The sequence below is a fragment of the Serinus canaria genome, chromosome 1, assembly GCF_022539315.1.
Source record: "Serinus canaria isolate serCan28SL12 chromosome 1, serCan2020, whole genome shotgun sequence".
Lineage (NCBI taxonomy): Eukaryota > Metazoa > Chordata > Aves > Passeriformes > Fringillidae > Serinus > Serinus canaria.
Window position 1 is genome coordinate 3,589,992 of NC_066313.1, and position 12,952 is coordinate 3,602,943.

The 12,952-nt window shown below is 36.1% G+C and overlaps 1 protein-coding gene across 1 annotated transcript in view; it reads left to right on the forward strand.

The window, feature by feature from the left end:
* The window catches only part of EPHA6 (EPH receptor A6), a 359,369-nt gene that overhangs the window by 18,066 nt on the left and 328,351 nt on the right, over positions 1-12,952 (forward strand). The window contains exon 2 of the mRNA XM_050972812.1: positions 9,387-9,451. Coding sequence (XP_050828769.1) covers positions 9,387-9,451 — 65 coding nt within the window. The remainder of the gene's footprint in view (positions 1-9,386; positions 9,452-12,952) is intronic.

Consider the following 12,952-nt stretch of genomic DNA (forward strand, 5'->3'; position numbering starts at 1 on the left):
TCAGACTCCGAGTTCTTGCCCTTAGCCTGTCTGAAGCGGCTCTTCAGCTCTGAACATACCACCCTCAAGGGCTCTGCCAAAAATCCTGGACTGGACCCTTGTCTTAGTCCTTGAGCCAGAGATTCTCAAACAGCTCTTCACTGGCCTGTGCTGCCAGTCAAGCACAAACTTCAGTTGCTTCAGCCTTTGTTCCTCTCCTAAGATTTGTGTGTTCTGTTTCTCTGAGTCACCAAACTGCTAATTTTTCATTATGGTTATTAAGTGACTACTTGAGTAAGCAGTGGCCATCTGTCCTCTCAGTCCCTATTTGTGATGTTATCAGATGTTCTCTTTAAAACTTCTTTCTTTCAAGGGACTGCTGTGGAAAACTTCACACTTCTGGGTCCTTTTAAAAAGAGACAGATTATGAGGTTGAAAGGTATTAAAGGTATTTCTGTATCAACCTTTCCAGGTATGCATTAGAAAAAGGGAACAAACCTTTGCAATGCCATTTAATTCTTTTCTATTAGAGAGGCTGTGTCTTTGGATCAGAGCAGGGCAAGGAACAAAGGGTGCCTGAGGTGGGTTTGATTATGCCCATGAACTCCAGAAGGAAGTTTCTACCCCCTTGAAGAGGAATTCCCAAAAAATATGCAGTATAGGAGCAATAGCCATGGAGTTATTAACTTCATAATTAGTTTGGCTGACTGTTATGTATGGGTATTGTTATAATTTTCCTAAAGCTTTTGTATGTTGGAGTTTTAGTTTTTCACTTATGGATGTTATGACATTAACGTTTTGTTCATTCTTTCACCACCCAATAAATTTTTAAAGTAAAAGACATAAAAGAAAATGCTTGCAAGAATGCAGTTTAACAGCAAAGTGAAGAATATTAAGTTTAGCATTAGTCCCAACCTAAGAGAATTGGCTTCAACACAACAAGTCATTTACCAGTGCAAGGATAAATATGTTTGTCTGAATTTCAGTTGTTTCTAATTTCCCTAATGAAGATATACTTAGGTTAATAAACAGGGCTGACAAAACTGTCAGGTATTCGTGTTCATTTAGGAAATGCTGCCCAGTAATCTACTGTTGACATGAACATGATGGTGAATTGAATATCAATTAGTATTTTCAAGGCAGAATGAAAATTATGAAGTAGGGCAGCTGGGCTCCTATCATCATTTTGTGATGCCTCTTTTTATCAGGGTTAGCTCTTGATCTTTTTGTATTACACATGTGAAACCAAAAACATAGAAAAATATTACAGGTCTGGTGGTGTTTTCTGGAGCTATGAACAGCATTAATTTATCTCACTTCATTTTAACAGCAACCTCTGCTGTAAAGGAGTACCTTAAAGCTGAGTCAATGATAAGAACAGATTGTTTCCCTGGTACCTAAACTCCTTTTTCCTCATCTCATTCTTTGTGAGGAGCACATTAAAGTAGATCAATCTGCCTCTGCCTGCCAGGACTTCCTTGGTTCTGTGCTCACTGCCTGTCCTGCAGGGCTGACATTGCAGAGCTCAGCCCCCTCTGGTGCATTACAAATGTAGGAGTTATCCCTCCTGGCTTAGCTGTGCATTTCCCAACCTTCTTCTGCCTTGCTTTCCCGTTGACAGTGCACTGATCAACAAAATCACTTGGAGATCACTTTGACGCTGCTCTTGGGGAAAAGGAGAGGTAGGACGTTATCTGCTCATTTTCCATTCCACAATTACCTGTGGGAAACTTGGGGCTTCATCTTTTTCTGAGGCAAGCCCATTTATTTTGGATGTGAGAATGCTTTCTTTTTACCTCAGTAGTTTTATTTTTTCTTGTGCTGATGAGTAGGACTCACATGGGAAAAGCAAGTGCCTATGTGAGACCTCAAAATAGGAAATGTTTACAGCTGTCCTAGGGCAAAATAACCTGCTGGGTGGCAGAATAAGTAGTTAAGATGGAGCCATATACAATTTGGAATTCTAATTGTTATCCTAGAAAGGTTTCAGTGCAGAAATTGTCACGTGTTTCTGCACTGACAGATTTTCTCTATGCATTGGTGCCACTGAATGTATCAAGTGGATTTCAAAGGCTTCATTTGGTATTTGTGAAATAAAACTTGGAATCCACCGTATTGGGAAAGGCTGAATCTTTTATTGGCTGTTATTACATGCTTTTAACTGATAAATTCTTGAATTTCTCTTCCCATTTTGATATCTTTTCTGGAGTTATAGACAGGGATTGAAATAATGGAAAGAAAAAGAATGCAGAATTTTACTGTTATTTCTTTTGGGTGCAAAAGGATTTGTGTTTATTGAAAATAACTTTGTCTTAGGTATTTATAAATTGTAAGTTACAGTAATTGATTATCACATATTTTGATAGGTGTTTAAAGTATTGCAGTTGCTTCTTTTACAGTGAAATGACATTGGTAAGGGAGGAGAAATGCTCTTGTTAAAATATGTTTGTAGTTGGAAACTTTAAACCCTGAAGTTAACTTAGAGCTTGCCAATTTTTTTAAAAATCTGCTTTTAAATCCTACTTTCAGAGAAACAGGTGTAACTGATGTAACTGAGGGGTCTGCAATGGTTTGCAATGCTAATAATGATACAACATGAGAATAAAGGGGTTCATGTTGATTTTTAATGTGAGAATGGAAGAACGTATGAAAAAAGGGTGTAATAAAACAGAAACATTGGGTATGAGAATGTTGGTTTCCATTCCAGAGAGAGATGGAGCAGTAGGGTTACAGCAGCCTTCAACTTCTCCTCTGAGGAGAACATGCATATGGAAAGGATCATTTAATTGGCTCTGTAATATGATAAATTTTGTTTTAATTTAAAAAATGAACTTCCTAAGAAATAGGTAAGAATGTGTTCTAGGAAAAAAGGTTGAATGTAAAAGGTGAGTGCTAGCTTTTTTTTTTTTTTTTTTTCCCCAAAAGAGCTATTGTTTGTTTTAATCCTGTTTTCTCAGACCCACAAGATTTCAAATTATATCTATCCAGGAAGTGGTAGGAAACAGTAAGACTGAAACACATAACTGAATCAAATGAGAGAAAAGGGTAAATCATTCTTTAAACATCTGTATGTAATGTATGGAAAGAAAAATGGTGCTTTGGGGGAATTGGGTTTTGAAGATTCTCACTAGAGACCTTGTGTAATGGAGTAAAACAGTACCAAGAAAAAGGCAGGCATTTATCCAATATAACCCCATCTAATAACATTGCAAATTTCTTAGCACTGACAAAATGAATGTATCATGAAAGGGATGTTGGATTTAGTACATGAAAAATTATCCTGGCCAGTTCTCATTCATCAAAAGAGAATTTTAAAAGTGTTTGTGTGAGTGTGCAAATATGAGAATTAGAAAGGTGAAAGGCGAAATTCCTTTTAAAAGTTCTTGATTAGGAAATCACTGATCAGTAAAAAAAGCCAGGTTGGATAACAGCTCAGCCTACACTGGAGGTAACATGAAAGCAGAAACTAGAAATATAAACATTTCTCATCATTACTAGAAAACAGAGGATACATGTGGAAATTAGCACATGTTTGAAAATATGTAGTGTAGAAAACTGAAAATAAAAAGTGTTTTAGGTAAATACCCAAGTCTCACAACAGTCATGATAATGGGAATTTATCTATTGCATTATGAATAAAAATGTTTGTGTGAATGGTATTGAACTAGTTTTAGAAAGAGGCAGAAAATAATGTGTTTGAAATTGGGAAAATCAAAAATAAGTGATTTATTCACAAAATATGACAAATATAAAGTACTCCCCATCTGGTGTAAATAGTTCTCTTCCAAGAGTCCTGAAAAAATTGGCTGAGGACATCTCTGGGCTATTGATGGTAAATTTAATGAGTTTGGGGACTCGGGGAATTCAGGAATACTGGGAAAGCGTAGGTGTTAGAGTTGTGGTTTGAAAAGAAAAGGGAAGCCCCATTAACCAGGTAACTAGATTTTTATAAAACTCACATTTGGAGAAGTCATTTAACTCCTCTGCTCTGCCCCAAGGCAACAGGAGATTATGCAGAAACCAGGCCTGACAGTGTTCAAGGTGTCTTTAAAGCCTCTTGGAGTGGAGATTCCCCAGCTTCCCAATTAGTCACAGCTCTCCCTCTTCTTTACAACTGTAGGGTAGCAAGGATTTTCTTGGAGTCTGACATAAAACTCTTGGAAATGTTGAGGAGAGTGGAAGGATTAGTCTCTCTATTTTGCTGGCTCTAATCCTGCTTATCTCAAGCAAACAGCATTGTCAATACTTTGTTTACTCTCTGATTTGCTGTGACTCCTGTACACTTCCCTGGCAGAATTGCTATCTAGACAGGTGCTCCTCATACTTTATTACTGCATCTCATTAATCTTGCCTAAACCAGATAGCTGTTGAATGCAAAATAATGAAAATTATGGAAAAGGATTCAATTGATACGTGTATAATGAATGCCAGTTTATTTGGTTTATGGAAAACAGGCCTGGTCATAAAAATAAGCATTTAAATAATATTTCCCAGTTGATTGCACGTTAATTACCAAGGTAACTTGGATATTGCATATCCCCTTCTCTTTCTGTCTTCCTCAGGCAGACAAGCCACAGCAGTAATATGCTGAGTTTTTTTATATTATAACAGATGATGATAGAGTCTTCTGACAGTAAAAAGCTTATTTTTTTTTACTAAATGTTTTTTTAAAAAAAAAACCCTGAGGTCTAAGAAGCCTTAAAGTAGTTTTATTGACTGTTAAATCACAGAATTTGAGATACTCTTTATACACCATTCAATATTCTAACATTTTTCATTAGTAGCATGAAAATGAATATAAACTCAATACCTGACATAAGAGCAGTAAGTGAAGAAAGGAGGAGGATGTGCAGACAGGGAGGAGCCTTTATCACTTAGTAAAGGTCTGCCCTTGCAAATGAAATTTGTTTTAGTATAAACCAGTGGATCTTTGTACATTCAAGAGCAGAAATTTAACCCAAACTGAAAAACAAAACTATGAAAAGGAGTGAATCTGTACAGGACAGTGATCTTGTGGAGTAGTAACAGCCTGTGATTGCAATGCTGCAGAAAAAAAAATAGGTTATTGTGACCCTGGATATATAAATAGGATATAAAAATAACCAGGACTTTTAATACATATTTTTAAGAGGAATGATTTCAGGATACTGCATGTGATCCTCTTTTTAAAAATTAAAAAAAAACAACCATAAAACCTGAAAGAAAGTACAGACACTTCAGAAGACAGCAACAACTCTCTTGAGGGCTGGAAGTGAGAGACTTCAAAAGCTCTCTGTGTTTGCCTTATAAATATAAACTTTGCAGTCAATAATAAAGTTCTCAGGAATAAAAAAAGCTGCCAATTTTGCCCATTTCTGGGGGTCATCTGTAATGTCTCCCTACCTTGCTGGAAGATACTGAAACTTTTACGTGGCACAGACAAGATGTTTCTGAATTGTTAGTGCTGTCTTCAGAAATGAATATCTGTGTATTGCTCTGCTTTCCTTGCAAATCTTAGGCTTACCCACTCTAGAGGTAACAGTGAAATGCTTAAAATGACCAGATCAAACTGGGTGATCCAATATCAGACTGTGATTCCATGAATTTTGCCAAAATCCTGTATGAATTGTGTAAATTCACACATACCTTGCCTGGAGATGTGTATAAAAAAAAAGAAAAGAAATGGTGAAATGAATATTTGGAGGGCTTTTTTCCTTGATGATGGCAGAGTTCATCTTTAGAAGAGTATTTTGGAATGAAAATTAAAATTCCACCCTGTCACTCCTTGGAGCTCTGCTCATTGTAATTTTACGTAAAACAGTTTCCTTGGGACCAGGTAAAACCTCTGAAAAGATTAATTTCAGTTGTAAAGTCTAATAATAGCAGTGTAAGATAGAGTCCAGAAAAAAGGAAACTGAAGCTCAATATGATATAATGAGTAATAATAATATATATTCATGTATGTGCTGGAAAAAAAAGCTAAACACTTCTAAGAATGAAATGGGCAGGTAATTAAACAATAGGCTTGCAGATATATGTTCAAGTCTGTATATTATTATGGAAGTGTTAGAATCCCCAGTTTAGTTATTTAAGAAAGGACATTCAAGTGCTGAGTTCTTTTTATCCAAAGAGTTTTTAAAAGGGTCTTTGAGTTCATTTTGAATCATGACATGACTTTGTACTGGCAGACCTAAACTCTTGTTCACTGTGCAAGTTTTAGAGCCATCACCTCAGAAAAGTGCCTGCTAAAAGTGGAGGTTGGATGTCACAAATGTCAATAACATTGCTGAGTCTCAACCAGTGTTCTCAGAGCTTTTCCTGTAAAATATTCACTGCAGTAGTTCCAGACACACTTCTGTTTATGCTGGCAGCTAATGGCTTGTCCATAATGGACACTTTTCATTTTTTTTAAGAAGTATGGAGCTTTTTATGGCATACAAAGGACCATAAATAAGTAAATGTAGGGACAAGGGTCAATAAATATGACTTTGTGATCCCATTAGCTTTTTAGAGAGTTTTCTCATTATAAGCATCATAGGAGTAGTGCCCACCATCTTGTTTTAGTCTTTTTGCATATGAATTTCCAGTTCTTTTGAAACTTTCCCTGTCCTGCAGGCAGAGGGGAAGCCTCCACTCCTCTATGTCATTCAGATGTTTACATGCTGGCATTCCTCTTAGCCTGGAGCTCTTTGGCAGAGGGATTTTCTGCCATAAGAGCTGTGAGTTGGAAGCATCTTGGCAGTGCAGATTTGTCTGCCATCAGGGCTGTGCTGCTGGGGATAGGCTGCTTCTTAATCACCATGTTTAAAGACAGCTTGGGTGTCTCTGTCCCACACTGAAGTCTAGCTTGTAGATATCTCCAAACCTCTGAAGTGCTTGAGGAGTTTATTGCTTTATCCATATCCTCATTTTTATAGCAGACTCTGTTGAATCCACAGCTTTACTGGAGTTTGTGTTTCTTTGGCATAAACATAAGGTTTACTTGATATTTCAGTATTTGCACATTTTTGATTGATAATTATTTTATGTCTTATAATACGATTGCTTTTTGAAAGACAGTCTTTTCATTTTTATGATTTTTATTTCTGACCCTGAAGGTGATACCATTCTAGGTCTGGTTAGTATTTATTTGGTGGTTTGAATCCTCCAGTTGGAGAATTCCCCAATTGATTTGAATTTTCCAGTTCTTATAGATTTGGTAGCTACAGGTGAGAATATGTAAGCATTCAAGAGGCTTTCTTTGTCAAAGGTATCAAAAATTGTATTTTAACAAAACTCAGTTACTCACTGGGGATCATTTGGTAAATGTATATGGGGAATATTATTAGATCAACTAAATCTAAACTTAATATACTTTCCGTGATGAATTTACTCTAGTTTTTAATTTTTTTAATGTATAGCTTTGAGCCTTCAAGTAGTACTTGATTAATTCAGGCAAGGAATTAATTAATTCAGGCTCCACTGAAGAAATGAATTAGTTTTACTTTCTGTATTTTGGGTCTTGTTCCACAGAAGTATTAATTTTTGAATACCTGGAAGATGTTTATTAAATTGTGGTCTTGCTACCACAAAAATTGTAAAATTGAAATGACACTTCCAACCTTAATTAATGCTGCTCAGAGAAAAATTTATTTCTGCCTGCAGGTCTGTAGGAATAGCACCTGACAAAGAGAAAGATATAACGTGAAATTCAGCTGGTAACAAAGTACATAACAAGTAGTCCATGTTTTCTGGGGGGAGAGAAGATGAGGGGAAGAGATGGAAGGAAGAAAACAAACACCTAAGACTAAATGTTCTCAGAAACCCACTGAGCAGTTAGTCCACTATGAAAAAGAAATGTGTAAACTCAGTTTGGGTTTGTTTTTTTTTTTTGGAGGTAACAGGTCTCCAGTTTTAATCAAAAGTTTTACGTAGGAAACTGCTGTGTCAAATGTCAAGTGAGAAGATGCTTTTTTTTGACTCTTCCACAAGAGCATGGTAGCCTGACACAAATTAAAAGTACCATGACGGCTGTAAATCTGTCAAAAGACAGCAAATAATCTCAATGAGGATAGTGATCCTTTTTTTAAAGTAAAATAGGGATTGTAAAAAGTTATTTATACTCATATTATTCACAAAGCTTCATCCAGTGAAGTGGTGAAGAAGTGGAGAGCAGAATACTCCCCTTTGTTGAATATATTTTAAAAATGTCATTATTTCTTCACATAAACCATTAAGCTTTTGTGTGGTTTATGCTGAGCTTTTTACTTGCCTGTAAGTCTGTTGACAAGACAGCAAACTTCAGTTTCAGGTTAAAGTCACCATCCATTCAAACGTAGAGGAGCTCTAAGTGTCACTAATACAAAAGAGAAGGGAAGATGCTGGGTCAGGCTCCCTCTAAGAAGCTGCCAAGTTCAGTGTCCATGCCAAGGTGCCTTTTCCATAAGGCAGAAAAACATGACCTGACTTTTGCTACTGCTGTACTGCTCTCTATAAACACATTAGAGAGAGCTGTACATTGATTATTTGAACAAGCAAGAGGTAGAAGATAGCACACAGCAATATAAACCCCACAAATGTGGGGATAGTAGGGTCACATTTCAAAATAATTGCTTAATTATTTTGCTTGATCATTTAACCATTCAAATAAAAGCTGGAATTAGTGGGCTGTAAAGAGGAACTCAGCAATCAAAACACACCAACTCAATAATTAAAATAAACTGCCCTGTATAATACTTAATTTTGTGTTGAAATCCTAATACAGATTTCTGAAGTTAGAGGGTCGGATGTAACAATTCCATTAGAGGGCAGTAGTACCTGTGGGTAAAACGTCTCATGTGCTGTATATATTATGTTCAGCATCAGTAAATGGAATTGAAAAAGGAAGTTCATGTAATTTACCATTAAAATAATGCCGAAATATTTTGTAATATACAATAAAACACATTCTATCTTATATCAAAAAAACCAACATAATTATGACAGAAGTGATGCAAAATATATGCACCAAATATTAACGCTGTGGTACTCCATCCAAGAGAGAAACTGAAGTTGTTTGTCTTTCTGTGTTCTCAATTTGTAAATGGTATATCCTTATTTCTGGGAAGTTTATGGGTTTCATTAAAAAATATTACTTTTGAAACTGTGTCTTTTATTAGCTTTAATGCTGCAGATTTTCCAGTTTTCCAGGCAAGGGATTGCAAGAATGTTATGTTTGATCAGGCATCTTTTAATGGTTAAATATCGGTAGTATACCGTGATTTGGCAATGATTTCTGCAGAAGATTTAGAGGTTTTTATGAATTTTGAGACGTTTTTAGGTAAGAAATGTAAGGTATGAAAGCCCAAATGAACCTGGCTAACGTGGCAAGTTCAGTCCTTCCTGTTTTAATATTCTGCTGTGTATAATCCAAGCAATACCACAAACACCATTTCTTTTTCCATTTTCAGTTGTGTTACTTGATACTACAACTGCCCTGGGAGAACTAGGATGGAAAACATTTCCCTTAAATGGGGTAAGTCTCTCACCATTTTGTTTTTTTTTTTTGCTCTGGATTTTGGCATTCTGACACTTTGGAAGTGAATGGGTGGATATTCTTGCAATATAGACTTGTCTGAAGGAGTTTAGTTGTTTTTGGGGCTGAGCTGCTGGTGTTGTGAATTGGAATTACAGATGCAAGAATGACAAGAGTAAACATTGTTATGTTCTTCTCTTGCTTTTCTGAATACTAAGTATCTATCTTTAAATCCAATTCTAACTGTTCTACATCATAAAGTTTCATATGAAAAATTCCTATGCTGCAGGAATGTGTTACAACTCTTTTTTTTTTTTTTTTTTTTTTTTTTTTTTTTTTTTTTTTTTGTGAAATAAAAGGAAAAATAATTTTCTGTTTTGCAAATTGGAACAAAAATTTTATGGTTAAGTAAGAACCAGTATGGACTTTAGCATTTGATAATATGGCATCAGATTGCCTAAATCAGAAAAGTGAAAACATTAATAGTGTCTGTTATCCTTGGGAACAGTGAGCATGGGGTAGAGCAGCATTTTTACTCTCTAAAGTTCAACCATCAGTGCTTTGCCAGTGGCTGCACTTTCAGAACCTGTTTTTTTTTTCCTTTCCACTCAGCTAATGCATGTCACAGAGTTTCAGGGGCATTTGGAGTTTCACTTTTAAAGTAAGATGTACTATTCTGGAGCATTTAACGTGTTCTGCATCAACTTGTAGTTCTGATGTCAGTGTACATACTGTGTATCACTTATTTTTATACTAGCTTGCATTATCTCCTGATTCTTGTGTATGAGGCATATAATTACTTGCTTCTCTGAAATGATCTCAGAAAATACTGTTTTTCTGAGAGAAACATCTTGTTCCATTTTCAGTCATTTTATTTGCCATGTTCTGTTCCAGAAGGAAGTAGAAACTGTCTACCCTCAGCACCTTAATAATCCATTTTTGTAAAATGCCTTCTGTGTCTTTGCCTTCGGGGATTTCAAGCCGTATGACATTTTTAATCTCAGCCTGTTTTCAACTTTATGGATTACTCTTTTTCTTTGTATTCCTAGGCATAATTTCCATCTCTCACAGATACTTCTGTGTTTTACATTTTGTATGCAGTCTAGTGCAATCAGAGTTATAATTCTGAAAGTTTCCTTTAAAAATCCCAGACAAAGTAAATACTGTCAGACACCACAATGAGAAATGAATCAAGAAAGTTTTGCTCTAGCAAAAAGTAAGGACTGTCATCTACCACGATGAGAAAATCCAGTGAGGAATGTTTAGTTTGAGCACTGGGATGAGCTCCACTCAAGTGCACGGTACATTTGGAAAGCACAAAATATATAATTGCAGGTATTGTGTAAATTCTTAAAAGCTTCAGATATTCCAAAATAGCCACAGTATACAAACACAAAAACATGTGCACTCCAAGTTAATTTAAAACACAGCTATTATAACACATATTTTTGGCTCCTTATATATACCCTGAACAATAGTTTTGCAGCCTCTTGAGGGTTTTGGGTGTCTTAGGACCTCTGCTGTATATTAAGAATTGGCAGCACTTACTAGAATACATAAAGGAGTTTGCATTTCAGTAAGAACCTGGGCTTCAATTAGTAAAATATTTCCCAAAAATGTACAAAGAGGTTTGGACAAAAAAGGAGTTAGAGTAAATATTGGGGAGAAAAGTGGTTTGTAGCATAAAATCATGGAATCATTTGTATTGGAAAAGACCTTTCAGATCACTGAGTTCCACTGTTAACCCAAGGCCACCATGTTCATCACGTCCCCAAACGCCACAGTCACACACTTTTTGAACACCTCCAGGGATGGTGATTTATGTCCACAGTGCTACCTAATCTGAGTTACTCTTGTATCCTAATATAATCCAGAATATGGTGCAAGCATTGGTGTGATTGAGATTATCACTGCAGAGATAAGAATCTGTTTTGTCCCATGATGGGCACATAAAGATTTTCTTGTTTCCTGAAAGAGAGTGACAGATTTTGTGTTGTTGCTGTTTTTTGAAAGAAATTTTTGTTCAGATTCTACTGAAATGTAATGTGTTACTTCAATCAAACCTTTTTCTAAGTGTTTGTGTAGTGTTTATGTGTGTAAGAAAAATGTCATTGACATATGATTACTGCTCTGCTGAACATTTTTGATTTTAAGAGGATGGGTTGATGGGTTTTCCTGAGCCTGTGACATTAGCAGAAGTCATTAATTTACTGGCACACTCAGTCACAAAGAATGTTTTCATTAAATTGAAGAGCAACTGAAATAATAATGCTTGGGATTTGGGTAATATTGAGTATGCCTCAGAGATTTTAAACTAACAGGCCACTGTGAAGTGGGATAAAAAAATCAGGGTCTTTTGGAACTTACAGAACTTTAAACTTTGCCTCCCAGAATTTTTATTTATAGTAGATTCATAGCATAACATTTGTAAACTTTCAGCAGTTTTGGTCATCATTGAGCTGCAATGATAACTGTGTTATTCATGTCTTGGGAATATAATATGTGATTTTGTTTTTAAATTGTCTTCTCAGTTATTTGTGCATCCTTCCTGAAGCATGAGAATGCAATAGTTTTTTCTTATAAATGTGTTTTATTTGCGTGTCGGATTTTTTTCCTTATATTTTGAACAGGTAATAAATTTAGTGCTTAGAGCTACAAAAATGCAGCATAAAACATTAATATCTCTGAGGTCAATAGCATCAACTTTTGTTGACTGAGTTCCAGTTTAGCTTCTTAGTGATGGGCTGTCTAAAATTTCTGCCTTAATAATGGACACATCTGATACTTCCTCTGTTCTTTGGGCTGTAGTTCAAAATAACCGATTGATTTATGAGAAAGCATGCACTATGAAAGGAGATCTTTACTCACCAAACTGCCACTCCATAACCTTGAAAATACAGAACAGAGGTTTGGGGGTTTTTTGTTTGGTACAAAAAATGGGAAGACACAAGTTCATGTGTTTCAGGAGAGGATGTGGATGGGAGCTAGTGGGCAGTCTCAAGTGCTCAAGTGCATGTGAAGCAGTCTAACCAAAGTCAGTTTGCTGACCTTGGGGACACAGTTAGGAACTAGGAAAGAAATGAAAAAAATCTGAAAGTCCAACTGAAATGCAGTGGTCTACAACCTTCCTTTACACATTAGCAGTAATACTAATAAAATAAGGTACCTTTTTCAGCTGCAGTTGGTGAGATATCTTTCTTCTGTCTTCAAGGTAACTTTAAAAAAATAGTTTTTTATTTCCCACTGCATTAATCATTGCAACACAATTTTGGAGCAAAGTTTGCTCAGAAGCTGTGGATGGGGACTGTTGCCATAAAGGCATGTCCAGTCCTGATAAATTTCTGCCATAGAATCATAAAATCGTTTGGGTTGGAAGGAGAGATTTTCCAGTTTCAGCTCCCTGCTGTGGGCAGGATGCCACAGGAGCACACTGCTCAAACCTCAGACCATCCGGTCTGCCCTTGAACACTTCCAGGGATGGGGCAGCCACAGCTTTTCTGG